Genomic DNA, 27,792 nt, shown 5'->3' on the forward strand with positions numbered 1-27,792 from the left:
GATGGCAGCGCTGAGGAAGAGTAGCACACGCTTCAAGCTAATTTACCATTCTCTCCTCCAAGCCCTCACAGGATTATTCTCTGCAGTATCTGGTGCTTTGCTGAGATAATGGCTGACTGGCAGGAGTCAGTAATTCAGCAGCTCCTTAGTCAGGGATGGGGGCTGAGCACGCTCTCCAGGCCAGCTCCTGAAGGCTGCCAGCTAGGAGTAGGCGTATAACTTGAGGATAACTAATAATGGTACTCCCAGTCCTACAGCTGTTTACATTCATGCTTGGCTTTCTATCCTGGGAAGGTAGACAAGAGGCCAGAGCAAAGAGCGGGCGTTTGTGTGATCAGAGCAGATGCTGGCACTAGTGACCTCAGCTGTGGCTGGGTGAGAGAGGCATTTAGCAAAACAAGTCTCTACTTAATTCAGTTTTCATACCTGCTCTGCAGTTCACTTGAGGAGCATTTACCCCTGCACCGTTCACTCATTCACTTACACTGAAGGCTTCCTCGTTTGCCAAGTTTCTTGTATTTGATACAGGGGCTACTAACATACCTAAAGATAGGTACATCAGCCCCATTTCAGTTTGGATACGCCAGCTGGTTTTGTACCTACTTCTAACATGAGGAATGACTATGCAGTAAGTGTGGTTATTTATTTTCAAATGAAGCCGGAAAGCTTCTCAGTAGCTGGCTTCTAGTTTAGTCTCTAACTTCTTTTACACTGCTTCTGATCTGATTCACATGTAATAGTTCTGCCGATACTACGCTGCCTTGGCACGCGAGGAAGGGGGAGCCCTACCACTCTCCAACACAGACAACAACACTAATTTTGCTGTAGTGGACCTAACAGAGCCTTGTTTCTTCTGCATTTGTCTCTCAAGGCTGCACACCCAGGTGGATTCTCAGATGCCTAGCAAAGGCAAAACACGCACCGCAGCTTGTCTTTCAGAGAAGCATTAAGCAGGGCTCCCTCTGATGTCTGCTTCTGTGGAACCTGTAAGATCCTGACACCTTTTCCAGCTCTTTTCCTCTGTCAAATTTTGTTAAAACTATCAGATAGATTCAAGCTGTACAGGGCAGGGGTAAAACTGAGAGCAAACATAGTTATAACATCACCTTTGTTTCCTTAGGAAACCAAATGAACAGTCATACCCCAGTTCAGGGGAGCTGGTAAAAACTGTACCTGCAGAAAGTGTTGTGCAGTGTCTTCCTGGGAAGGGAAGGCCTTTATTAGCAAAAGCTGATCTGATTGATTAAAAAGATGCTAGCCCACCAAATAAAGTTGTCTCTCACAATGTGATTCACATGGAATCTCCAGGTTCTCTAGAGAAGAATTTGGGGAGCTTTCAGGGCTGAAAACACTGCCATTTGTCCAGATGTAGCTTTTCCCATCCCAACACAGTTCAGACTAGGACATTTAGACCGATTTAGGCATTTTCTTTTGAACTGGCTTCATGGGACAGATGGACAAAAACCATGAGTTTTTTTGGGGTACTTTGGGGAACTAATATTTAGCACCCATGAGCCTGGAGGAAACAAGGAACAGCCAAAGACAAACACAGAGGCTACAGTGAGGACAGATGTCCTCAGATACAGCAGAATTGAGCTCATTCTCCCAGCATCATGGATACCAGTAAAAGAAAAAAGCACAAGTTGTTTTTTTGTGATGGGGGAAAAAAAAAATCAACACGCTGAAAACCTGTGGAATTGTTTCCAGAGAACAGATCAGAGTGATAGGGTCACCTTTCCCTATACAGGGAGAGCAGGCACCCTTTAAACCTGCCAGGGGAAATGCATAGATTTATTCAGCCAAGACATTCATACTGGCTGTTCTGCCCGCAAGGCTGAGGCAAAGACAACACCAACTGAGGATTACCAAAGAGCATGTCAGGGTGCAGGACAGGCACTGAGCCAGCCAGGTATGCGTCTAAACTGCCCTTCTGAGCAAGAGCAGGCCAGCTCCAGACCAAATCCTATGAAGAGAAAAATCCCTCTTCGCTAAAGAGTCAGCCAGCTCCCAAGAAGGTGAAGGACCTAACTTCTACCAGCTTAGACAAAGTTGATATTTTTGACTCTCATTTTCGACAGTCAACTCATTTTAAAACTGGACTGAAGAACTCACTTGCCTTACTTCTGAAGATCAAATGGCTTCTATGATCCTAACTGACCACTGGTAATAGGTTTAATCAACTGAAGCAAATGGAAGAGACACCACACAATATCTTCTTATCTCTCACCAAACAGTAGTTGTCACAGAGCAAAGGAACCGTGGAACAGCGAGCTCATGCTTTGAAACATGCAGATTTACTTCAAATGAAGTATTCCCCACTACACAAATTCCAGTCACCCTTGTCTGGAAACTTCCCCATCCCTCCTCCCAAGAAGTCAGGGGACTTGTTCAGCCATGGTGTTATCTTCCGAACAACAGTTTAGCCACGGACAATGTTTTTTTGCTCAACTGGTTTTGTCTAACAAAGAATAAGATAAGAGTTTAAAAATACCACTGTTATCAATGGAAGTTTCACTTCTGAATCACTAGAAACAGGGCCTGAAAGTCACATACAAGACTGGAGGACTGTGGTCTAAGGTGAATATTCTTGAACAACACAGCCATTACAATGCAACACACATTCTCAAAGGATATTACAGTGTCTCAAATACAAGGAAGGCAAAAAGCTGCTGAAGTCATAGAATGAAAAGATATGAACTGAAATGAAACCAAACGCAAAATAAGTAAGCACAATCCTAAGTGCCTGGGACAGGCGAGAGCAATTGCTATTTGGGACTAGCAAAGTCATAAGAACAGAGTGCTGACAGCTTTCCAAAGGACCTTCTGGTATTCTATTATTGTGTTAAGTTTGCTAAGATTTGTCCCCTAGCATTTTTAGTGACTTGCTGCCACCAAATTGGTGCTGTGCGTGATGACAATTCATGAAGTATTTGCTAAATTCAATGAAGGAGCACCTATACTTTTCAACTCTGTTTTTTTTTCTGACAAGCTGGACTAAGTCAATGCGGCATCTGTATCACTAAAGAGCCTAATTTTTTTTTTTGGAAATCACGCTTGCTGGCTTGCAGGCTATAAGGAAAATACTTATTTTTGTGAGGAAAAGAAGAAAGTTTACTTTTACTGAAGATAGGACTGGTTTCAGATGGGGTTTCAGTGGGGTTAGGAAGAGCAAAGAGGCTGCATGAGCTGGGCATGTTGCACCAGACTCTCCCCATACACACATATGATCACAGCACTGGAGGCAGAGAGACTCCTTTCCACCTGCTGCTCAATTTGACAAGGCTGCAGGCTTGCAGCTTTCACTTCGTATCCACGTGAGGGCATGGGCAGGTCTCCCCAAAGTCTCACCTGAGCAGACCAATGCTCACAAATGTCACACTTGCTCAGAGCCCCAAACACTGCCCATGGGAACACAGATGTACCTTGTGCAATAGCAACAGGACGAGATCAAGCCTACAGCTATGTGAACTGTATGTGAAGGACAGAGAAGGCTGCCATTCTGGTGCCAGCAGTTTCTAGCTCCCACCGCTTTCCAAAAAATATTACTGTTCCAAGCCAAAAATACAAATAATGGCAGCAAAGGTAAAAAGATTTATAAAAACATGCCTCTCCACTGTTAACCAGCAGCCTATTCATTCATCTTTGGGAATCATGAGAGGTAATGTCCTGCCTTCTGCAACAAGAGAGAGTGTTAGAAATGTGGGGAAAAGCTTCTATCTGATGACCAAGCAAAGGAAAATTTTTTGCAAGTTACCCTTCTGACCCCGGTGTACCAACAGGTTGTCCCCCCTGCTCTATGACCACATCTGACACCACCGCCCTGGCTTGTATGGCGAGTTGAAAAGTGCTAGTCAGACTCCAAGATAAACTTGTCAGTAGCAAGGCACAGACACTGGCATTCTTCCCTACCTGCTCGGGAGCGTCAGCTGTTTGTCTGCGAGCAGTGCCTTGAAAAGCTTTTTCAGAAAGAGGAAGGGAAAGGGGGATGCAGAGGGCAATTCAAACAGAGGAATGGGGAGGGGAACCCCACAAAGACTGCAAAGAGAAGGAGGGGGGAAAAAAAAAAAGGAGGGTCCCCATCAGGTCCTCCCAACAACCTTCTTTACCAGAGGTTCATTGTCAATCAATTAGCCAAGGCAGCAGGGGTCTGTAGAAAGGGGGGAGCTCGAGAGACAATGGTCTGCCCTGTTGTATTACTATTTAATCACTTTTCCTAAATAAATAAAGCAGCCCTGAGGTGCTGTCATGTCAAGGGAATTTATAACAAAAAAAACCTTCATTTTTCATTGGTCATTACTTTTCCTTCCCTCCCACCCCTGCAGGACTAGAGAGGGTTATTACTGTAGCCTTAAGTTCCATCTTTGTGTTGCTTGCCTTTGATTCCCACTCGGACCTTGCCACTTTCTGGCACTAATTTGTCAGGCCGAACAAAGGAGGGATTTGTACCTCCTGTAAGGTCTCAATTAGGAAAAGCTTCTGCTGTATTATGTGCCATTGGGACAGGACACAAAGACGGTAATTACAGGAATTTGCACTAAATGGCTGAAGAATTCACAGCAACACTTTTCTTCCTCCCCCCTCCCCGTCCTTTTCCAAGCTTACCCCTCCCAGCAGCCCTGGGGAAAACCACTCTCAATGCCTGCAAGATGTAATTACCAACAGCAGGCCCCTTAGGTTAAACAGCAGCCCATGCAGGGGAGCGGCACAAACTGCCTGCAGGCAGCAAGGCACAAGGGGAGAGCCTCAGCTTGCTGGTGTGCCTCCAGAGTCTCCTCAGCACCAGCTTTTCTGAGCCAGACAAGATTTCCCTGTTTCTCTCAGTTATAATTATGATTATTCATTCACTTGTACTGTGGTAACAGCTAGAAGTTCCAGCTCAAGCTTAACGACCTCCTATGAGGGTCCCAGGGCACACTGCAAACTACCTAAAGTAAGGGCTGTGTCCCCCCGTCCTCAGGTAGCAAATCCCAGCAGCCTGGTTCTCACAGACTCTCCGCAAGTCGTGTTTCTCCRCAGGAGAGCTTTTGTTCAGTATTGCACACTAAAAGGAGCTCACAGGAGCACTGGGAATGCCTCATATAAGTGTATCATGAAAAAACTTCACGCAACGCTGGCAGTCAGAGCGCTTCATTTCTGTCAGGTATACATGATTGAGTGCAGATGACGTATCCCAAGTTTGGGAGAGGAAATCCACCCTTTTGCACATAAAATTCTGCTTCCGTACTACATAATGCAAGACTAAAACTCCTTTCACATCAGAAACAAGGTTTTTTTTGTTGYTGTTCTGGGGTCTGATCCTGCTTTTGAGGAGATCACTGGCAATGATCACTTGAAACTCTCCTGCACCTCAGRCAGACGATGGAAGAAAATAACAAAATCTTTCTCTACTGAACTTTGAATGAAAAGAAATAAGGAGAAAGGAATAAAGTTTGAATGGAATCTGGGACGTTACCTTAAACTGAGGCTGTCAATTCTGCTGTCTTCTGGAGTTTCACAAAGCCAGTCTGCTGGGTAACACACCAGGCTGGATCCATCTTGGGGACTTCTATCTGACCCATTCCCAGAGTCTCCCTGCTGCTTTCATTCTCACAGCTACCATTAAAGGTAAGACATCACTGTGTCCCTATTTTATAGACAGCAGATATTTTTAAAGCACTTAGGTACCCAATGGTGTTCAGGTGATCAAAGTTATTATAGTACCAGGCACCTTAGCTTTCAGCAGGAGCTTGGCACACAGGCGACCAGGCGGGTCCTGTGCACCACGGAGAGCAGAGCAGGAAGACCATCTGCAGGTCACTAACAGGGCGGGATGAACCCAGCCGCACCTGCAGCAGCCTCACAGGCAACCTACTGCTTCTGGGGGATCAGGTCTCCCCCAGCAGGGACTCAGGGCAGCCAGCAGGCCCTGGGACCGCACAGCCTCGCACCACACCTCCCCAGAGCCATGTGTGCATCCAGAGCAACAAGGGACTGCCACATCAGACAGCTCCCCCACCCCAGGGCAGAGCGGAGAGGAGGCAGAACCCTAGCAGCTTCTATAACAAAATGGGAAAACCCTTCTAAAAAGCTGTTTCTGATGCAGCTGACAATTTCTAAGCGCATGTAACTGGAGCCAGACACAGAGCACAATTTGGGCACAAAGTACCTTTGCCAAAGTAAAAGGACAATGAACTGCATTTACATGGGTCCCCTCTATTTCTACTTCACTCCCCAACAGGATAAAACCATGCTTTTGCCTTGGACTAGAGTCAGCATTCAAATGAACTAAGATTTTGGTTAAGAACAATTAGATGCAGACGCTTAAGGTCATGTTTTCACCTCTGCCTCAAGAGAAGAAATATGCAGATAAGCTGATGCCTGACCCTCAGTGTTAGAACACACATAGCCAAATCACAGTATTTCAGGGAAGCATATACATGCTTTGAGGAGTCTCCCCAGAAGGCTCAGAGCTGAACTTGGGCTCCAAAAAGGACTTGGAAGGGAGACAGTAATAAAAGGAAACAAACATGCTTGAAGTTGGAAAGCTGTAATAGCCAGAATTCAAATCCCTTTGATTCTGGACCACCCTTCCAGTGGCCTGAAGCAGAGAAGAGATCTGTTACCCTGTAATGAAGCCCTGGCCCGTTCAGTGTTGCATGCTACATGTGCAGGACCTAGCGTTTCACAGCTACTCAAACACTGCTGAATTCCTGTACATCTCATAGGCTTTTCTCCCTATTTTACAGAGAGCAAGAAAAGGCTAACACACYGAAGTGCCCATGGCTGGAGATAAAGGAAGGGAGCAGCTTTGCACTACTAAAACGCATGCAAGTTCTTCCAAGGGATTTTTTTTCCCCCTTTTCCTGGACAAGGGGAGTAGGTGCAGATTCTGCAGTTCAGTTGCTTACCTGCACACTTGAAACTCTGAACTGTGAGCCCCCTCTCTAGCGACAACGTGGTCAGGATGCTCAGGAAGCTGGTGGTCACAGATTGGCGCTTGCTCTTTCTAAAATCTTTTCCAAAAGGCCGATCTCCAGGTTTGCTCCTAAGTGTGACCTGCAGRTCCTGACCTAAATTTCTAGCAGCATTGGCTGCTGCTCGCAGTGCCTCCATCCACTCCTGGGCTCTCTGACGGGTCTCTGCACGCAGGCGGAGGACATCTTGAGAAAAAATGACCTGAAAACAAGAGTCACAGCCATCCTGAGTATCTGTCTGGACCGACAAGCACACATCAATGTTGTAGCTCAGTAGAGGGTCTTCATCAAGCCTACCCGGTTGGAATGCCATGAGATAAGATCTGTTCAAGACAAAAGTAAATGCCTTCCAGTTATTCTGGACAGTCAACCTATAAAGAGTCCCTGATTTGAGAATATTTTGGTACTCTTTAGTGTTTTCAGTCAAATTCATGGACAGAAAAAGCTCCATGGGCTTCTCTATCAATCCATTGGTTTGAGGAAGGTCACTGTTATCATCAGGCTTTGGCACATTCTCCAGCTTTTCCTGCTGTCTCATGAAAGTAGGCACGGAGGCACGCACCACTTCCCAGAGTTTCTGCCCCCAGTCCAAAGCCTCCCATGAGGACTCTGCCTTCAGCTGTAGCTGTGAGTTGTCTGACAGAACAGTGTCCACCACCTTGGTTTCAACGCTACCAGTAACAGTGACCCTTTGAAAATGCATGAGCGGATACACTGTGGGAAGAGTCTGATTGCCGCTGCTGTCCAGGCAATACAGGTACAGTTCGTATGGGGAGAGCTCAGCATAAGAGGTTTGCCAGTAGCTGTCATTGTCCCTTCTAATTTCTAAGTATCCCTTCTTCAGAATATTTGGGAATGTTGGCTTGTGTTCTGCAAGACACAAAATGAAAATATAACTGTTAATTCTTTTTAAATGAATCATTTCACACTGTTATGTCATTTTGGTTTATACATCTCTCCTATCAACACGTCGTATGTTTTGAGCCTAGAATCACTGAAATAGCCTTCACCCAGTAGGCTATATTCATCAAATGCATGCATTGACTATACATTTGAATCAAGAAAAGTATAGTCCTTTTTCATCCACAAATGCCACAACACTTTACAAAAAGGGGATGGGGAAACAGATGGACAGAGAAACAAAACGATTTTTCTGAGATTCTCCAGGAGGACAGTGACAAAGCAACAGAACAGTTGCAGGTCTTCCAGATCCTAGTTCAGAAGAGTACAGCATTATCAATTAAAACAAGAATAGCAACCCAAAAATGCTAAATCCTACAGAAAAGTGACCAGTTTAGCTCTACATTGCTGTCTGAATGTCTCTCTCACAGTGACTCTATCAACATCTTTGATAGCATTTTACACCCCTTTTACACTCATGTAATAGACTTACCCAAGATACAGGGAATGGAGAACTGTGTCCAACGACAGTAGTTTATCATTGCATTTCAGCATGACCCRAGACCAGAACATTCTGCCTAGCTCCATTTACTAGAAAGGAGTTTTGTTGATTTATGAGAATCATGCTTCGGATGAGCAGAGATGACCAAAAATAAAAAAAAGAGGCTGCCCAGACTCAGATGCACATGTCTAAATGCCTCAGTACTTCAGATGCTTTGGATCAGGCCCTTACAAACGCGGCCCAAGGTGAAGTCAAGGGGAATTTTCTTTGTTTTGAGAAAATCAGCCCATACACAAGTTGCTCTGGGCATCAAAATAGTAAGAATTTAAACTGAGTTATCAAAAGAATTTCTGAATTTTAAAAAAAGGTTTCAGTGCAAAACTTGTTCCAATCYGATTTGCAGCGCTTCAGTCACCGTTAGCACATGTGAACACTATATTTTCACCTGAGGCTGGGCATGTGGCTTTATGCAATATACAACTTCAGCGGAATTCATTGTTATGCTCTAATGACAAATTTAATACTTGGCATCCCAAAGTAATCCAGCACTGAGAAACAAATTCTTGCTCCCATTTGACTTCTACTTCACCTTCCCTGTAAGGGAACCTGTGATAGGTTTTGACTTACAAACAGTGGCAGAATTAACAGAAAAAGATAATAAGGTGTCTGCTTCCAGTTGCCCATCACCCTCAGAGGTTTCTGTTCCCAAAGCAGGAACAAGGTAACCACTTGGGAACAGCTCTTCATCCACTGCCTGGCACAATTAGGCCAAACCAAAATCATCATCAATTGACCTTAACACACTACAGCAATTCTGGAGCTGCTTCACTAGTGGTTTCTGCCCTCAGGCTGACAACTTTTGAAGGAGAGATGGGGTAGACAGCTGGAGGCAGAATAGATTTTCAGAATCGCAGTTAAACCAGTTACCACTTATAAGTTAACAGCACACGTGCTAACAAATTTTAGACATGATCACTTTTGAGTACCCCAGGACGTTTTTCATGAAGAGTTAAGAGAACAGAAGCATCTGGGTGCTGGGGAAYGAACAGCCAAAGATGAGCCTGTATAGAAGTTACTGTGTCCCAACACATACCGTGCTTCCCAGCGAGTGCGGCTAGGATTGCTGGCTGAACCACTCTCCCCACCACAGGCTTATCAGCAAGCCTGTCCATCCTTCCAGGGGCACAGGGACAATCAGGGAAGGGTACCGGAGGACTGTGAGTATTTGAGGGACTTAGTGACAGTTTTTAGTCTGAAGAGCTTCTGACACCAACTTGTGAGAAAGCAGAGTCTGGGCTGTAACATACAGTCTAAGGAGATGTCTCTGTCCTGGGTGGAAAGCACCACTGTAGATGACTGAGAGAGTTTTGTATATGGGCAGGAGGACAACTAAGGGCAGCAACAGTGTGAAAGTCCTGGCTAGCTCTTCAGTGAAGATCAACTTTAAGGATTCATAAGGATTAAGCAGTCAAATTTCAGTCAAACTTAATTAACATACACAAGAATTAATTGGTTTGAAATACTTAATGTGAACATGCAAACATGGGGCAGGCAGTTAAAAATGGGGGAAGGATACTGCTTCCCCTCCACATTCACAAAAAGGACACCTTTAGGTTTTACTTAACCAGCCCATCTTCAGCTTCCCCACTTAGCCCACACATACCCGGAATGGAGATTGTATTTAATACCATGTTCAAAATACTCTGCACTTTATCTACAAAGATTTCCTGCACAGATGATTAAAAGCATAATAATTAAAAAATCACTACTTTGGTACTAGGTCTGAAAAGGTTCAAAAGAAGTCGATATAACTATACCTTGCAGACAAATAAGCTACTCAAGAGTATTTTGGCTAAATGTGAAAACTGAAAGCCCACTCTAAAACTTAAAATGGCAGAAAAAAAGCACACTTTCATACCTCAAATGGATAGATACACACAGACACACAGAGGCGCACACACACACACACACTAAAAGAGAACCAATTTTGTCCACCATACATCTCTGGCCCTGACATTCATTAGTATTTCTGTGCTAACTCAAAAGCCATTAATTTCTCTGAAACCCACACTAATCCCTTTGTAGTGCAGATAATGGACAGCCATTCTAGAGTCATCTTCCTTTTCTATTAATCCAATCAGGGAGGCAGTGCTTCTGCAGCTCCAAATGTAATCTCTCTCGTTTCCATCAAGTATAGATGACAGTTCAAGTTTCTCCATAATAAGACAAACTCGTAACCTTCCCCCAGCCACCCCTCCTTCGTCTGCACACAGGTTTGCTTGCCTTTTGTTGAGTTAGAGAAAAGCTATCCCTCTCTGCCTTTCACAGAGGCACCCCCTCTCCCCCCTTCGCCCCACTCCTTCCCTCAAGCTCTTGTGAATTGGCTCCACCAGTTCTCGCTCTATCTAGGACAAAACCAGCAGCCAACTTGATTAAAATTCAAATGTCTCATATTGTTTAGGTCAGGGCAGTAGATGCTGGCAGAGATGGGTTGAATCCATACACACACACACACCCCTTACAGTCCTCTGCTTCCTTATCTCCTTGATGTGCAGTGTGCCAGATAATACCTTTCCACTCAGATAGTAAATGCTACCTTCCCTCCATCCACCTTCCAAAGAGAAACAGCATCTCTTCCTCCCTGCAGAGACAGGGAGAGTAAATTGAAGAAGAGTAAAAAAGCGAAATAATCACAGTAAATGGCCCACGTCTGAGCCATTTGGAGTTATAATTTCAAGGGAGGGGGGGGAAGGAGGCAGAGGGAAACAAAGGGAGATGCAGCAGCTGAGGACAGGGTGATGTCCTCCCTTCGCTTCTGCCCTCTTCCCCAGGAGCTCCCGCCTCATCCCTGCCCCAGCACCCTGCACCGCGCACACCGACCGCTCTCCGTGTTCAGGGGGCAGTCAGGGTGCTAACCAGCACTACAAGAGAGGGAACCTAAATGCTTTTTCAGCATGTCCAGAAGATTTATTTTGCTGAACAGCTGACTGTACTTATGTCCCTGTTGGAAAGGCAGGAAAACTTGCTTGGTACCATTGAAGCATTTCTGGTAAGAGCAAGTAACTTGGCAAAGCGCAGAACCAGAGATGCCCACTTTTGGAGGGATTTGCCTCTTGAGGCAGCCCTCCTCACTGGATTTTCTGATGCCTAATAAGAAATTAGCATATGTCACAGGGCTTTTGTTGACAGCCCTTTTCCCCTATCTCCAGAAGCCTGTCTCCACAGAACTTAACAGACATTGTTGGGTTTTGCTGGATCAGGGACAAACTGTTCCTCAGCTGGTATCACTGACATCCATGATACCTGTTTCCCTCCTACTTAAAAACAGTCTTTTCTTCCCACCTGTCTTCCCATCTGGCTCTGCAGATGTATCTTTTTCAGGCAGGTATATCAGATTTCACTTGGTTCCCAAAGCAATGGAATTGATATTTAGCAACAAATTCCCAGCAGTTGGCTCTCCTGTAGCCAAGTCTGGCTTATTCTCCCTATGCCACCTCTTTTCAAGGGACTATTACAGTAACAAAACCTTTTAACTAGAAAGAAGTTTGCATTAATTTATATCAACTAAAAAAGAAATCTCCCTCCAGCTCAAGGGTGTTCACTCTTTTTTCATGTTCCTTAAGCTCAGGAAAGGCAAAACCTGATTTGAAATGTCAAACTTGGCAACCTCTTAATCTTAGATTTGTCCATTGCTGGCAATGTTGGCTTAGCTTTTTTTTTTTTTTTTCCACTCCATTATATTAGTTAGTCATGATAAATGCAAATATCTATAGAATAACTGCACTTCTCTCCTAGAAGCACTGGATTTATGCTCTCATGTGCCCCTTCTGCAAATGGGAAGAATAAAAATGTAAAGAAAGGAGGTTAGACTTGAATGTGCTTTTAAAAGCAGTTGTAATTCAGTTGGCTGTCCTTGCATATTAGTTAATATCCAAAGGTTGGAAATCCTGAGCCAAACCTTTAGAGTATACCCGTTTCCAGAAATCTTCTATTCAACAGAGTTTTGGGAGACAGCACAAAGAAAACATCAAAAACAAGCACCTAACTGAATGAACCACCCAAACAGGATGGATAAAGAACGTGAACAAATTATTTTTATTTCATTCCTTTCAAGTGTAGCTTTGCACATTCCTCTGAACCAGAAGCAACCCCACTGGAAGCCCACAGGATGGACTCCCTATTGCCCAGCCACTCCATCCAGTCTTTTTTGCTCCTCTGCAGCAAGTCACCCACTTGCCGAGCAGACCAGTATCCTGTGCCTCCTAACGCAGCGCCTGTGCCAGGGGGTAGTGGAGAAGGAGGCTTGACTCTGTCGAAGTGATAGAAAGGTGCAAGACCAACACAGAGCAGGACTCAGATCCTCAGCTCTGGAACAGAGGGAAGGTATAGCACGCTGAAAAAGATGGTTATGTATCACCAGCTAGGAGATGCACAGAACAGCAGCACTTGCAAAAGAAGTGGGAATATCAAATGAAGATGCATTTGCTGATTTTTGTATAAACTCATTCAACTTCAAAGGGAAGGAAGAAAGGGAATAAAGTGACTGACAAAGCTACGAAAACAGGGTCAGTTCACATTAGGAGAGTTAGCTGACATCACTAAGGGAAAAGTCTTACACAGTGTAATAGGAACTAACCTGAAAATTCAGTTATGAAAGTCATCACAACATCACTGGAAGCAATCAGCACTGCCCCAGGAGATGAAAACTCTGATCATTAGGTTTATGGAGTGCCATAACTCCAGAGCAAATTCTCCATTAAGAAGAGCCCTCCTGACCAGTACGGCCTCACAACCAAACTCATCAGTGGTGTTTACTGTAATCCCCCTGCACTGCGAACTTATTATCTACTCTACAGGAGCCCCTCCCATCACTCCCACTGCACTCCCGTCTCCACCGCTCTGCGCCCTCCCACAGCCTCCCGAGCCAGGGAGCGGATCAGGTCACATCACCCCACGCCAACACAGCCATCCAGCCCTACCACCCTCTCCTGCTCCTGCTCTCTGCCAGCCCCTGGGACCCTTCCAGCTCCGAGGGAGCCCCAGCTGAAGCAACACCCAGGAGCAGCCTGCAGGGACTAGGTGCAGCACTGCCCGAGTTCACAGAGGGATTAAGAGGGGCAGATCCATCCAGCAGATGAGCTGAAGTCAGGCGATCCAGTCTCTACTCCTAGCTCTGCTCCTCTGGGATCCTAAGCAAAGCACCTCACCTCTCTCTGTCTCTGCTCACCCACCCATTCTCTACTGCATGGCTTATTTAAGCTATAATCTCCTTGGAGAAGGGACCATCTCTTGCAAGATGCACAGACAGCACCTGGCATGCAAGGACCCCAGCTCAGTGGAGGACATGCAATGGACATTGGATCTTAAATAACAACTTTGCCCCCACAAATCTTAAAAGGCCCCTATTTTCCCTGGCATAGCCACCTCTTTCCTGACTACCTTTTAGTGCCAAAAATAAATTGGCCATGGGGACATTGGCTCTCTAACTGGCTTGACACCTCTAGGATTATTACTAAGCGGTACAAGGCTTCCTGCTCTSAAGACAGGAAGGTGCAGAAGTGTTTCTGCACATCTGTCCCTTGGATGACCAGCACCCTTATCTTCTGTGCAGTTTCACACAGCTATAATGTTCTGCCAATCAAACTGTTACCAAAAGGCCTCAGACAAGAACGATTTTGGTGACAAAATGGCAATTAATAGCATATCAGTCTGCCCTGACTGTCTGGCTTACGCATACCACAGACACAAAAGACAGTGCTATAGGGATGCTTTTGCAAAACCACAAATGTACTATCCTTCCCTTGGTCACCCCAGATCACAGGTTGTGCTGGAACAGCTTGTCGAAATCTGCAGGCCTAGCAATTTGCGTGCTGCATCTGTTTCTGTGAATGATCGTAACACCACAGCTCTCACACATGCTCCTTTTACAAGCAATAAATTCAGTCAAAGAAAACCCTTTGAATTTTCCTCATCGACTCATACACTTAGTCAGGATCCCCTCAGACTCACCCTTCTCTTTTCTGCTGAACACAACACTAACAGCATCTGGGTAAAGTGGAATCTAGGCTTCTTTATGCCATATATGGCTAGTATTTGCTGCAGTGGATAAATTAGATCCTTGAAGTCTGTGTGATCCCTGGGACAGGAGGAAGCAGCACTGTAAAATGATTCCTCAGACCTCAAGGATCCCCGCTCCCCAATCTATGAATCAGTGGTGCATTGCTCACGGGTACAGGCTTAGCTATGCCTCTCACCACAAAAACACACTAGAAAAGTATGTCATATACCCAAGAGGTATACAAAGAGGGGTCCAAACCTCTCTGGAAACATCCCCTGCAGTCTCCAAAGACAAGATCATACCTTTAAAGTGTCCCAAACAATGGCTAGACTCCTGGCCAGGTAAAAAGATCTGAAGAGAAGGGAAAAAAAGGATTTGGCCTTGTTGGGCAGTTTTAGGGAAGTCACCTTTCTTTGACATGCCTATTTTGCCATGCCACAGTGCTGCAAATTATTCTACGTGCCCAGCTTCCTGACAGAGTATACTGCCCAAATCAATGGGACTGGTTGAGTATGTGCATAACTGCTCGCTGGAGAGGGGCACGACGCTGTTAACTCTCTGCAGTAGGGGCAGTTTTTCAGCATGCAGGCGCCCAGCGCAAGGAAAGCTCTGCAGTTCCCCGGGGCTCACAGGCACAGCAGTCAAAGAAAGAGCTACCCGGGAAAAGTACTATCGCACCCACACTCTCAGGGAGTGGCTGTGTTTGAATGAAAACATCCACATGACTATCAAAGATAACTGCTCACATATTGTGTTTTAAGGATCTAAACAGGCTTTCACTGGATACAGCAGAAACAGTGTTCTCCCTTTATTTGCCAGGCCACATGCTCAGAAATACAAAAGCCTTCCTTGAATTTGCTTACAACTTCCTTCTTTCCTAGCTCCACTTAGGGCTTGACACTGCTTGCTAGCACAAACAGCACTTTTCTAGTACACTAGATGTTTTACCAGCAGGACCAAGGAGATACTGCCCCTAAAGGCAAAGCGTCTTTTCAAATCTTTTTCTTTCACAGTGCATGGAAAGGATCCAGTTTCACTTTATTTGTATTATGAAAAAGTGAGCAGCAGGAACAGATAAACTCATAGTAATAAATATACTATGAAGATAAGGAAAAAGGAATTGTGAAAAGCTAGTCCATGCAATAACTTGGCCAGCCTCAGAGTACTAAGAGACCTCTGCAGGCTGTGGAGGGAAGTTCTGTACCACAGCAAAGACTAAAAGGAGGGGCTGAAGTTGTTCTCAGTATCTCACAGACATTTGTTTAATCTTTGTTAAAGCCTTGTAAAGTAATCCCTCAACAGGCTGAGGCTACTATGACCCCTTCAACCACTGCAGCAGCTGTTAGCCAAGCTTAAAATACATTTTTGAGCCAGGCTTAATATGTATATAAGGTCTCCAGTGGAAAATAATGATCAGTCCCAAATACACATACCTGCAGCACCCACTTTCTTGGTTTTGCTTTTTTCTTTTCAGCTCAGTTCACAGTAGCAGCAAACTCTAAGGCAGGCTCTCTTGTTAACTCAGAGGGAAGAAATACCACAGCTACCTTTTAAAACCTGTACAGTAGCTGAACAGAACAGGTCAAGCAAACAAGTTAAAAGAGTCCATTTTCAGAGCACAGAAGTCCTCCTCTCTCAAAGATGGTACCACCGCCTTCAAAGATCCCATGGAGAAAGGCTTTTGGAAGGCACAATGCAAACACTGACAAATGCCTCGACCACCTTTGTGAAAAGCAGTAGAATAAGTACGGGCTGAGCTCCTCAAAGCTACTGACTGCTGCTGGGCTAGAGGAGTTTCCTAGAACTTCTGCAGCAATTATTACTAATCCATTTCTTTCTCTTGCTCAGTTCACCTCTGAGATCCCAGAACAACTTGACCACACTGAGTCTCCGCTGCAGAGAGCCCAGCTCCCGAGAGCCCAGACTCTTACGCAGAAGCGGGAGAGACCTCAGTACGCCATCCATGACTTCGGAAGCAATCGCAGCCTGGGATGGCAATTCCTAACAGGTTTCTTTGTTTGCCGGGGGGGTCACAAAATCATTGTTTCCATTTTTCATTTTGCTTCCTTTCATGAACAGTTACATCACATTGCCTTGCATGCGTGTATAAGGGTGGGTGTAATGTGTGTCACCCCAGACAGAGGTGCACTGCATTGGGGTGCATCCCACAGTACTCTTGTAGTTTCCTGTCCTCGAGGCCTGGAGTGACCAAACTGAGGCCTGTGCAGCCTTGGACACTGTTGCTCAGGGCCAGCTGCATTAGTGGCTTGCTTCTTGGAGTTTGGGGATCCAGTGACAGCCTGAAATGACACTCACTGGCCAAGTACATGAACAAGTCTGTAAATACAGAATGGCTTAGACCAGAAGCTTAGTTCTTTGCTCCAGATATTTCTTACCATAAATAGTATAATTAACCCCCTCTTCCTCCTTCCCCCCCTTCTCCCCCTCCCTTTCTTTTTTTTTTGAAGGCAGGGTGGGGAAACTGGGTCAAAAAGATTAAGCTTCAAACACAATCAGGGTACATGTATTGACCTGTATGACACTAGATTTTGCTAGAGTTTCTGTGGGCACATAAACGTGTCACGTCCTAAGTTTAACCCCTTAAATGCCCAGACAGGATTACAGCTGACAGAACCCAACAGCTCTATCTCCAGGCCTGCAGGCGCCTTCCGCAGGAGGGACAGCAGAAGAACCGAACACCTAGCCTACAGGAGGCAAAATGTATCCCTGAAGAAAAATAACAGTAGGTATATTGCCTTTGCACACCACGAGCAGCTTGCTTGGGGATACAGCAACTATGTCACAACATAATACAGTAACCTACAGGTCAGATTTGTGTGCATGTGTATATACATATATTTAAAAACACTACATTTAGGCACCTGCTTTTCATGCCCCCAAACTGCTGACTTTTTTGGAAAATCTGCCCTAAAAGGCTTGTTTTAACCCTGAACAGCCTAGTTATTTATAACTGGTGTCATTCTACCACACATACAGGCTTCCCCAACCCTTTGTTTTTTTGAAATTCCTTTATTAAGCCATGCCTTTATTTAGATTATAAAATCTTTGTGGCACGAACTGTTTTTCTTTCCCTTAAGCGCACAGTTCACTTCTGGCATCTACAAAATAAATCATAGAGAGGGACACAACAGTTCAGCTTTTCCAAAGCCATGAGCAGAATCTCTTCTAGTGGGCTGCTTGGGAAAGGAAAAGGAAAAGTATCGTTTGCTGAAACATTGCTTCACATGCCTCGCTGGAGATGCCTGCGTCAATCTGATAACAAGACTTCCTGTATCCCATACAAAGCTGGCAGAGATGCATTAGTATTGACAAGCACAAATGGCATGCTTGAGTTTTTGCTAATTGTTTATGAACTGAATAGCCAGCATTTCTTAAAGAAATAGAGCAGAGATCTCAGGCCTTGCAGTAAAGCTTTTTATACCCTCTATTTAATAGCTGCTCTTTATTTATTTATTTTTTTTTTTAATAAAAACTGCCTTTGTTTGGATTTGCCATTCTTCAAATAGCTTTACCATTCAAAGATTTTTTAGTTTAGGAAAATCAGGTAAGAAAATGATCAGAAATACAAAACAAACAAATGCTTTTTACCTGAGTCAARCTGAATGAAGTAGGAGCAAAAAGTAAAACAAATGTAGTTTCTCAAACTGTGAAAGGAACAGAAGTCGGGATTGTTTTAAAAACAGATCCTTAGCCACACAAACAGAAAAAGCTATACTGGAGATAACAGAGCCATGCTGATTTCCATCATCTGAGGAGCTAGCTCACAGCTGGGGTTTTTTCTTTTAAACAAACAGCTCCTCTTTCAAGATGAATATTGACAAACAGGAAAGCCCTCACATCRTAGAAACAATAAAGCATCAGTACGCACCTGTGTTTCCTTGGATGTCCTCCCCCTTAGTCAATGCCAGGTAAGAGAGCAGAGCACAGTTATTGTCCTCGGCAGGTGGAGGCGGCTGCTGCAGAGCGGTGCCCGTGAGCAGCACTCCCCAGTCCACACAGCTGATATCAGAGCGGGACCTGTTGTGTCCTGGCTTGAAAGTGGAGGCTTCCTCGTTCTGCACTAGGATGTCATTCACAGAGCGAGGCCTGTCTCTCCTCCGCTGACAGATGTTGAAGATGTTAAAAGCTGAAGTCTCCCCTTCACCTACCCAAGCAAGGTTATCGGCAGCTCTTCCCCTCCGCACCACAAGCTGTTCTTTGGCAGGGAATGCTGCCTGGGCTTTGGTTTCCAAGAGTCCATTTTTGCAGCGATCCCAGATAAGGCTAGTTTTGGCTAAGGAGGTGACATTCCTCAGGTTCCTGCTCTCTGTTATCTGATCAAATACCTCGTGCCCAACCAGCTCTGGGACCTCCTGTACACCATACACCTCGGAAGGCTGCACGATCTTATCAAGCTTAGTATCAAAATTATTGAAAAAGTCTTCAGTCACTTCCAAGGCAGGGCTAATATCATCAACTTCGAGAGCCTCCATATCCTGTGCTGCCAGTGGCACCAATGTGTTGTGATGCGCTAAGAAGATACTGCATGAATATCCAGGCTAAGAGCTGCTTCACATCTGCCCTTGCCACTCCATTAACTTAGAGGTGGGGGGACAAATACATTCACCAGTCAAAATCTTTAATGGTAGAACCAAATCAACCCTTGTCTTCAGATGTGAGACTTAACATCCACTGATTCAGTTGGTTGTAGTCGAGTGTGACGCAGATACRCTGTGGAACAAACTTACAGAGATGGAGAGTGCCTGTAAAGCAGAGCAAAACATCATTTTAATATGGGCCTTCTCCCACAGAAGGCTGTTTAATCACCTAACTCTTCCCACGGTCTTAGTTCCCTTGATTTTACTGTCTCCTTCATTTCGCAACATTAGTGTATAAAGTAACCCGCTTTGGGGTCTGTGTTGTTCATTGTATGTGAAATTTGTGGAGTATCACTTCTTGAATTGGAGACTGCACAGAGTAAGGTGGGGCACCAGATAAAGGGGAACCACAGTGATAGCATTTATTAACCAAAATAAGCTTTAGAGAGCTACACTGAAAGGTGGTATTGATCAACATTGCAAATGCAGCCACCTAGGGAATGCCTGATACATGTTCCCAAGAGGCTGTAAGAAAAAATTGAAAAATAAGGGTCAGCAAAACAAGCCAACCAGCCTTGAATAGTTTAGGAGTATTTTTTTCTCATGGATTGTTTGCATTCCCACRTTTAGGAGACTGACGTGAATTTTGCAGCAGCTACTTTCCTACCTGTCTGCATAAATGGGGCTGTGATATTTGCCAAATGAATCAATGCTAAAGGGCTGCTGCAGAGCACTTCACATGGACTTTCTCTCTAGGGTATCGCTGGGTACCTATGTGAAATGGTGTGACAAGCAAAGTCCCAGATGGGGGACACATCCTACTAGTAAAACAAAATATACCATACCCAGAACTGCCAGAAAACTGCAGATCTTTACTTCTAAGCAGCGAGTCCACTGTGGAAAGCAGAGAGGCAAAGAAAGGCTTTCAGGCTGGAACCACTGCAGAGCTGTACTGACCCATCTGAGCTCACTCCTGTGCGGAGGAAGGAAGGSGGTTCGCACTCCTTGTGGTGCAATAAGGGGGTCTTACCAAGCCTGCTGTCTTACCAGGCCTGCTGCTCTCTCATCTCTCTGCCCTGAAGCTCAACCCACAGCTCTGCCATGCAGCAGGAAGTGCAGAACAGACATGTTTAAATTGGAGAAAACAGTCAAATATGTGCAAATTCTTGGGACCTAGAGACTGGTCATTTGCTAGCTGGAGAACAGGTCTTACTGCTGCTAGAAGAAATCACGGCACCTACAGCCTATACACGCAGCACAACCCCAAATCATAGAGATCTATGTCCCAGTTTTGACCACAGTAGCCCAAGTCCTAAAAGCAGCAAAGCTGCATTAGCTCAGCGCTCCGCCTAGATTAATACATTCTTAATGGAACTAATTAGCCTGCGCAGGGCTGATAATTAGCAGCTCATTAGCTTGTGAGTACTGCTAAAGTGCTACCAGGACCCATATAGATTTATGCTTAGCAGGAAAAAACATCAATTAAGCAGCATGAAACACACAAAATATTTACATACAAGGTTCTTTTTTTAATCCAGAACAGTCTATTTGCCTTGCTCATGAGGAACTTGCATCACCTAAGCTGTTTGAAGAGGCACTCTTCCCTACCGCAAGCCAAAGGAGACCGACACCACCACCACCCCCAAGAAGGGGGCACAGAACCCTGTAGCATGAACCACCCCTCCACCACCAGCTGCTGGCTTCCCCCCTCCCCACCTCCGCTGTGGCCAGCCATGACGTGCTTATGTTCAAAGCAGCATCTCACCCTCCCTCATAATGGATCAGCAGTCCAGATCACAATCTTTGTAAAATATTTTCCAGGTAAATTATTTGAAAAGGCAATAAATTGTCACATACATAACCACGGAAACTTTGAGCCTTCTCTGTCCTTATCTGTTTGTAAGGATTCACTTCACTAGTCTCATAGTGAACCAGGAAACGGATCAGCTTCAACAGAAAAATGTTAAGTAAGAGAGTAAAGGTAAAGCCAGATCCACGACCAGAGGGTGAAAAAAAGACCGAAAAAAAGATAAGGAGTGGTTTCAAATCAGGACAGTAAGGCAACAGACCCTTTGCAAAGCTGTGCGACCATGCCAATTGATGGCAGTGGGAAATTAAGTTGTTCTGGGCATATCCACATAGTTAGCTTAATGCAGCACTGAGCGATGACAGCATCGAAGCTTGCTCCTGCCAGCATCCTCAAAACAGCATTCTGCCCCTGGTACTTCAGAGCTTGGGAGCTCTGACACAGCCAGGATTTAGCCTCCTTTCCCATTTCCAACACTAAAATGCAGCATCTCTGGAGGAAGGGCAGCAGCTGGTGCTAACATGCCATGCTCTGCCTCAAATCTCATCTTTTAAAGCATTGACACAATGGTTCGCCATGGAACAAGTGTAAACAAAGTGCTTTCAGTTCCCGGCACCTGGAACACAACACGAGACCTTTCCTGGGCTCCACTGGGACCTGCATTTAGACAGCTTCTGCCAGAACGCGCAGGTGAGCAGGACGCACGCACACAGCAAAGAATGAATGAAGACATGTTAAAGGACATGACGTGATGCAACGTACCCACTTATTCTGTCCTTAAAGCAAGAATAATATTTAAAAGTTGCAAAATTGCAACAGGCATTCACTTGAATAAACAGAACACTGACTTAATCATACACCAAACAGCGAGAGCTACAGGCTAGCCCATACAAAAATGCCACTTCACAGGGGCTGGCAGAGAACACAGCCTTGCTCCCACACGAGAGACTGAAGCCACTGGAGCAGCAATCATTCCAGAAGGGCTTGTGACACACTGAAACATTTCAGAGGAAGAACTTCCGTGGTAGAAGATGTAATGTTGCYGCGTTCTTTATTATAAATCATTAGAAAAGGTAGAAGGGAAGGGGAGAAAATCCACACTTACATTTAGCAGGTTCATTTTTGAATGCTGGAGGCCATGCTTCTTGTGCCTGCAGGTTTCCTAGATCCTGTGATACTGGATCTAACAAGTGTTACGTAGACAATTGTAGTCTTCCAGAAGTACAAAATGATTTCAAGTCCAGTAAGATGCTGAATCACAAGGTCATGGGAAGATGACARGCCCCTGCATCACATGGCTCACAAATTGCAACACTGCTACCTTCTCCAACTTCCTCTGTTTGCCCTGCTCAACAAATGTGTGAAAGATGACCTCAGCGGTGGGGGCTCATCCCCTCCTTACATAAAGAAATTGCTGTGCCAACTGTGCAGTACGTTCCCACTTGTGCTGGGATTCTGCAATCGCATATTCTCCATAAACACAATTTGGMATTTTCTGACAGTGGCATTCAACAAAAAAAAATCATTCATTTCTGCACTGATTTGGTGCCAAATGAAAGCAAACTTTGATATGCCAGTAAACAGCTCCAGAGTSTCATCTAGGAGGAAAAGCAGTGGTAATCACTCCTTACACATGAAGGAGGGGGGAAAAAAAGACAAAGAATATGATAGGATGAACTATAAAGTATATTGCTTTATGGTTCTCTGAAACACATGAAATTTTCCAAAGAAATTCTGTCTAAGGTAGTAAATAGGARAAGAAGAGGGAAGCATCAGTCTAAGCTATTAAAGTTTGCCAAAGCTAGGGGCAACTGTAAGCACGGCTTTGTTATGGGAAGCAGACAACCTAATAGCTCAGCCAGGCCCCTGGGAACTAACCTTACTGAAAAAAAGTGAAGGAACATGGCACATTGTACTTAGCAAAAACAGTCTGACACAGAGCTTGCAGCAGCTGAAAAATACATGTTTCAATATGTGTATCTAGCACAGGCACAGCACACCCATGCACATGCAGAAGTCAGATAATTAATGTGCACTTACAACATGAGTAAAGTCTTTACTGACATGAGTTTATAATAGTCACATTACTTACATGGCTGAGGTAAAGAGCAAGGATTGCTGGTCATGCCACATGAGAGACAGAAGTTCAATTTAGTTAAGATTAGGCAACACTTAGAGAAGCGACAGGGACTTACTTAGGTGACACAGCAATCTGACAGCAAAGAAAAATCAGGGATGACATACACACACAAAGGAACGTACGCTGGAAGGAATCATTTAACTTCCTGATGTGCTTTTCTGGATTCCCATGTGCCAGGGAAAATACCTGAACATAACATTGCAATAATTAAAAAGCATGGAGCAGGCAAGGGTAGAAAGAAATCTTGCAGATGACATATAACACCGTAATAGGCACCAGCTGCGTACCTTGAGCTTATACATTATGTTCAAGACTGTTCACTCTAGCTCAAAAAAGAAAGCAAGCTAGAACCAGGAGGTGTTTAGGAATCTGTGAGATGCATTAGTTCAGCAATCCATACAAAAAATTTATATAAAAGAACCATCTTTCAGTTTGGCTTCCTAAGGAAACAGGGTTTGTGCCATCATCCTACCTATCTACCAGTTATTCTCCCTCCCTCTCTTTCTTCTGAATCTGATGGCTAATTTCAATTAGATGTGACAGAGCAGTAACATCTGTAAAAACAYAGTTTTTGCACTACTACCGAACACTGGAGAGGAAACAGGCCCAAACTCACATTCCTGCTGAGGGAGAGGCAGTAAGGACACAGTCCCTTACCCTTTCCAGGAGGCAGAAGCCAGCAGGCCAATGCCAGCACCAGGGTCTCTCCAAATCAGCCACAGCATAAGCAGTTAGTGTTGCATGGATCCGAAAACATTGTGGGAAGCAGAGGGGGAAAGAGGGATAGGAGGCATCTGACAACTTGGTAAGAAAGCAGTCTTGTCAGTTTAGGTGCCCACAGACTTGCTTCTTCAGAGAACAGGTGATAGAGACGTGTAAAATAATGAAAACAAGGGTTTTCTGTTTTTTCTTGTATTTGGAGAGAGAGTTAGAGAGGAACAACCAATGACATTGACAAGCAATGTATTCAGGAGGAAATGCATAAACGAAAGGAGCGGCCAGCCAGCAAAAGTTACCAAAAGGTGGGGTCATATTGTTAAAAGTCCCCAGGTCTCACTGATTCCTAACAATTCTTAGGCTCAAAGTCTCAGGGGAAGTTTGGACATTTCAGGGAATTTGATCTCAAGACCACAAGAGCAGTTTTAAAAAGAACCTGTATGTGAATAGAAAGCAGTGGTGTCTCAGCCACTGGAGAACTTACTCTGTCTCATTCTCAGCCTCCTGGAGCCCCTGGACACTTGAACATCCCCCATCACTACTGTGGGATCCAGCTCTGCCCATCTCAAAACTCATAGCAACTGTGGGCAGAAACTCCTATCCTAACAGGAAAAACAGAGAGAGGCATCCTCTCTGTCCCATATTCTTCATTTTAATGGCAAAGGAGTGCACAGCAGTGGCTGCAGACAAAACCTTACATTACCAATGAATTTCTGAGCCACTAGAGATTTTAAAAAGTGAAATATTGTACTATGATAGCTTTACATAGCTCCTCTTCTCCAGGGCAGACCCAAACTGTTTTTACCAAACAAAATTAAACTAAGCACTGTAAAACTTTGCCCAAGCTCCCCAGGATCAGGTCAGAAGCTCAGTTTTCAATCCAACAAGAAGAAAAAGACCCAAGTTTTTAGTTCTCCTACCTCTAAAGCAAAAAAAAGATAAAGCTGCCATGAGGGTGACTCATGCCAGGCAGTCTGACAGAGTTTGCTGAAACTCAGAGGGTGGAGGTGTTCCACACAAAACCTACTGCTGAACCGCTCCTGCAAACAAACTTTCCACAGTCCTGCACTTCATAYGGCAAGGAAACACAGCCCACAGGGTCCCCCACCCCCTCACCCCAACAAAACCACACAAGCAAATTCCTTGAGAGGCAATGAAGACCCATGTCACTCCCCAAGAGACAGGCAGACTCTTGTTGACTCTTGGACAGTAGAAAATGAGGCCAGGGGCTTCAAACTCTGGCTCCTGTCTCCATGAGAGAGCAAAGCTGCAATTTGGTAACAGAACAAAGGCAAGCACCACAGAGGCCTTTATTTCTGGCATGCTGCAGGCCTGGACCACTACAGTCCAGCCTATGGTCTGTGACAAGCCTTGTCTAAGTAACAGGTGATCTGAGGAAAYGATGGATGTGTGGCCTCCTTGAACACAAACCACTGGGGCTGCTGCAGCTAATATCTGATGGGCTTTTCTGTCAGTCAGTCTCTGAGCAACCTCCACCTGCAACCTGAATGTCTTTTGAGTTGCACCTTGAAAAATCAGTGCAGACCTTCCTCAGCACACCCTACAGGTTTTGCTGCTACAAAAATCTCTGGCTAGCTATGTGGGTCACATCAGCCAAGTGTTGCCCAGAATCCGAATGAGATGCATTTAGGTCAATGACAGTCCCTGAGAACCCGGCTCTGCTATACAGAATCCCTGAGAAAGTTGTCAAGCTGAAGACTTAGAAGCTACCTCCCAGTTAAGAAGTTGAGCTACATTTGTCAGGGGGCACATCTGAATGAGCAGAAGAGGGCATGAGGATTCACAGGTGGCTGACTGTTACACACCCAGTCTTTACCRCTGTCTATGCACTTTTATATGTTCCTGGCACAGATTGCTTGCAAAAAGAACTGAAAGCGGCAGCAAAACACAAGCTATTGTGCCGTGCCATCTTTCCAGCGTCTCCCTGCTGTAGCTGGACAGTAGATGATGTTTTATCTACTTAGACCATAGCAAGGCCTACTCAACAAACACTCTCAGCCTTTTTCTGACCCTGAGCTCTTTCAAAGCATGATGACACCCAGGTCTTCCTCCTGGCCAGAAGCCCTCTTTCTTTTAGCAGTACAGGAAGCATAGTGCTATGGCTGCTGTGGGTTGAAGACTCCGCAAGCAAGGTTCCCAGTCAGACCCACCATACTGTATGCCATCCATATGTAACCAAAAAACAGTCCTGGTTCAAAATACTTATATTCCTAGTGATTAGGAATCCCATGCATACACTGCTAGCTCTCTCTCCTATTACACAACTGAGAACATAACTGCTTAAAATTTCCAAAAGTTCTTACTTTAAAAATGTGCCAAAATAAGTACTTTCTGACTGACACTCCTGCACCCAACCACTGACAATATTCAGGAAAAGCTCACAATAGCTGGAGAAAGAGGCTCTCCAGTAAGTAATGCTTRGCTGTGGAGCCAAGCACTAGAAAATAACTGTGCAAGTGTAGCCATTTCTGTGCTACAAAACCCACCTGTTTGCTATCATCTCCCTGCATTTGAGGATGAAAAGGGACTGTCAAAATTTATCAGTAAAGAAGAGCTCCTATGTTCTCTGTGCTAGACCCAGGGAGAGGTGAAGAGCAGGAACAGTTGCAATGAAYTTGGTGCCTAACCTCAGTGAAGCTAAGAGACAGCAGTGATCTCTTCCACGCTACAGAAAAAAAAGCCCAAACCAGACAAAATTAACAAACAAGGAGGTGAAATTGGGGAGGAAAAGAAGTCCATCAGGGAAAGCAGACACTTAGCAAGCATACAGGAGTGAAAGCACAGATTTACCCCAGCCACTGACCTGGCCCAATGCCTTTTAACAAGSAGGCTCCCCAGGCATCCTCCCTACATGGCAAACTAACACATCACAGCTACAGATGCCTCATACAGTGACGACCRTACAGTAATGAATAATAAGTATTGCTTACAGTACACACAGCTTTTAATTGTAACTGCACTCTGGAAATAATAATTAAAATGCAACAACCCCCAAGCTGAAGAGTGCGCAACAGCATGCTGCACCTGAACAAAGTGGATACAGAGGATGAGGAGGACTGGGCAGCAGAGGACAACAGATCATAGAAGCTTTCCTTTTCCCAAGACAGACTGCTGTACAGCCCTCTCGAGATCTTTAACACTGATGCCTTCGCCTTGCAGCCATGTGAGCCACATCCCTCTTGGCTGGAGAGCACCACAAGTATTGAGCAGTTGTTTCACTTCCTGTGGATGATTAACTGTGAAATCTCAGTACCTGGGCTGGGACTGTGGAAAGTATCAAGGACCTTCAGCAAGGAAATGAAAAAAAAGCAAAGCAGAAAGGTAGGAGAAGAGTAAGCTGACTATGACACACAGCCCAGGCTGCAGGCCAGCCAAACACATCAGCACGTGGGTACATCAACTACTCATGGGTTACATCAAACTAAAATCAAACTACCTCTTTGTCCACACTGTCTGTTGGCTGATCTTGACTTAGCAGGGGGAGTAATTTAGGCCTAGGGAAACAGAGGCTAGCCTGAGTCCCAGCCCTGCACCTACAGGTCATCTGGATGCAACCATGCCAAGCCCACACTTCAGGCATAAAATCCCCAAGGWCACACCAAACAAAGCGGTGCAGTGCTTCGGCCTCGGGCACAGATGTGTGGTCTTAAACACACCTGAAGTCCCATATAACAACACAAGGGAGGCTGAGTGACTTCTACTCTTGTATTTGTTTGCTTTGTGAGTATGTGTTTGTTTAAAAGTATATAACTTGCACTTTGCATGCTGCTCTTGATTACAATTTCTGCATGTTCTGCCAGGCAGATAGACAGTGCGAGGACAAGCAGAAAAAAACCAGCCTGTTACCTCCTGAGCTCAGTACAGAGAGACTCAGGGAACAGAGTATCTGATAGGAGTGTAAGAGGAGAAGTGATTGAATTGGACATTCAAGAAACAATAAAAAATATGACTCAGTTTAATACTTCTAATTATCTGTCATGAGGTACCAGCTTGTTTCCAGCTTGGAAGTGGAGGAACTTTGAATATACCAACTGACAGAAAAAAAATTTTTAAACACACATTTTTGTTTAATGCAAACTGAAATTTTACAAATATC

General features: G+C 44.8%; 1 protein-coding gene across 6 annotated transcripts in view; it reads right to left on the reverse strand.

Annotated features, from left to right (window-relative positions):
• PLEKHM3 (pleckstrin homology domain containing M3) overlaps nt 1–23,716 on the reverse strand; it is an 89,380-nt gene extending 65,664 nt beyond the window's left edge. For 2 of the 6 annotated variants that reach the window (XM_026087315.1, XM_026087360.1), the window contains exons 1-4: nt 23,616–23,716; nt 21,924–22,163; nt 18,303–19,176; nt 6,888–7,823 (exon numbers count right to left, since the gene is read on the reverse strand). In XM_026087315.1, the coding sequence (XP_025943100.1) occupies nt 6,888–7,823; nt 18,303–18,906 (1,540 nt within the window). In that variant the 5' untranslated portion in view covers nt 18,907–19,176; nt 21,924–22,163; nt 23,616–23,716. Of the gene's footprint in view, nt 1–6,887; nt 7,824–18,302; nt 19,177–19,856; nt 19,985–21,923; nt 22,359–23,615 lie in introns of those variants that run through there. The other 4 variants (XM_026087325.1, XM_026087341.1, XM_026087352.1 and 1 more) reach the window with 4 other exon arrangements.
• Between the last annotated feature and the right edge of the window lie 4,076 nt (nt 23,717–27,792).

Source organism: Apteryx rowi, unplaced genomic scaffold (genome assembly GCF_003343035.1).
Source record: "Apteryx rowi isolate R43461 unplaced genomic scaffold, aptRow1 scaffold_12, whole genome shotgun sequence".
In the NCBI taxonomy this organism is placed as follows: Eukaryota; Metazoa; Chordata; class Aves; order Apterygiformes; family Apterygidae; genus Apteryx; species Apteryx rowi.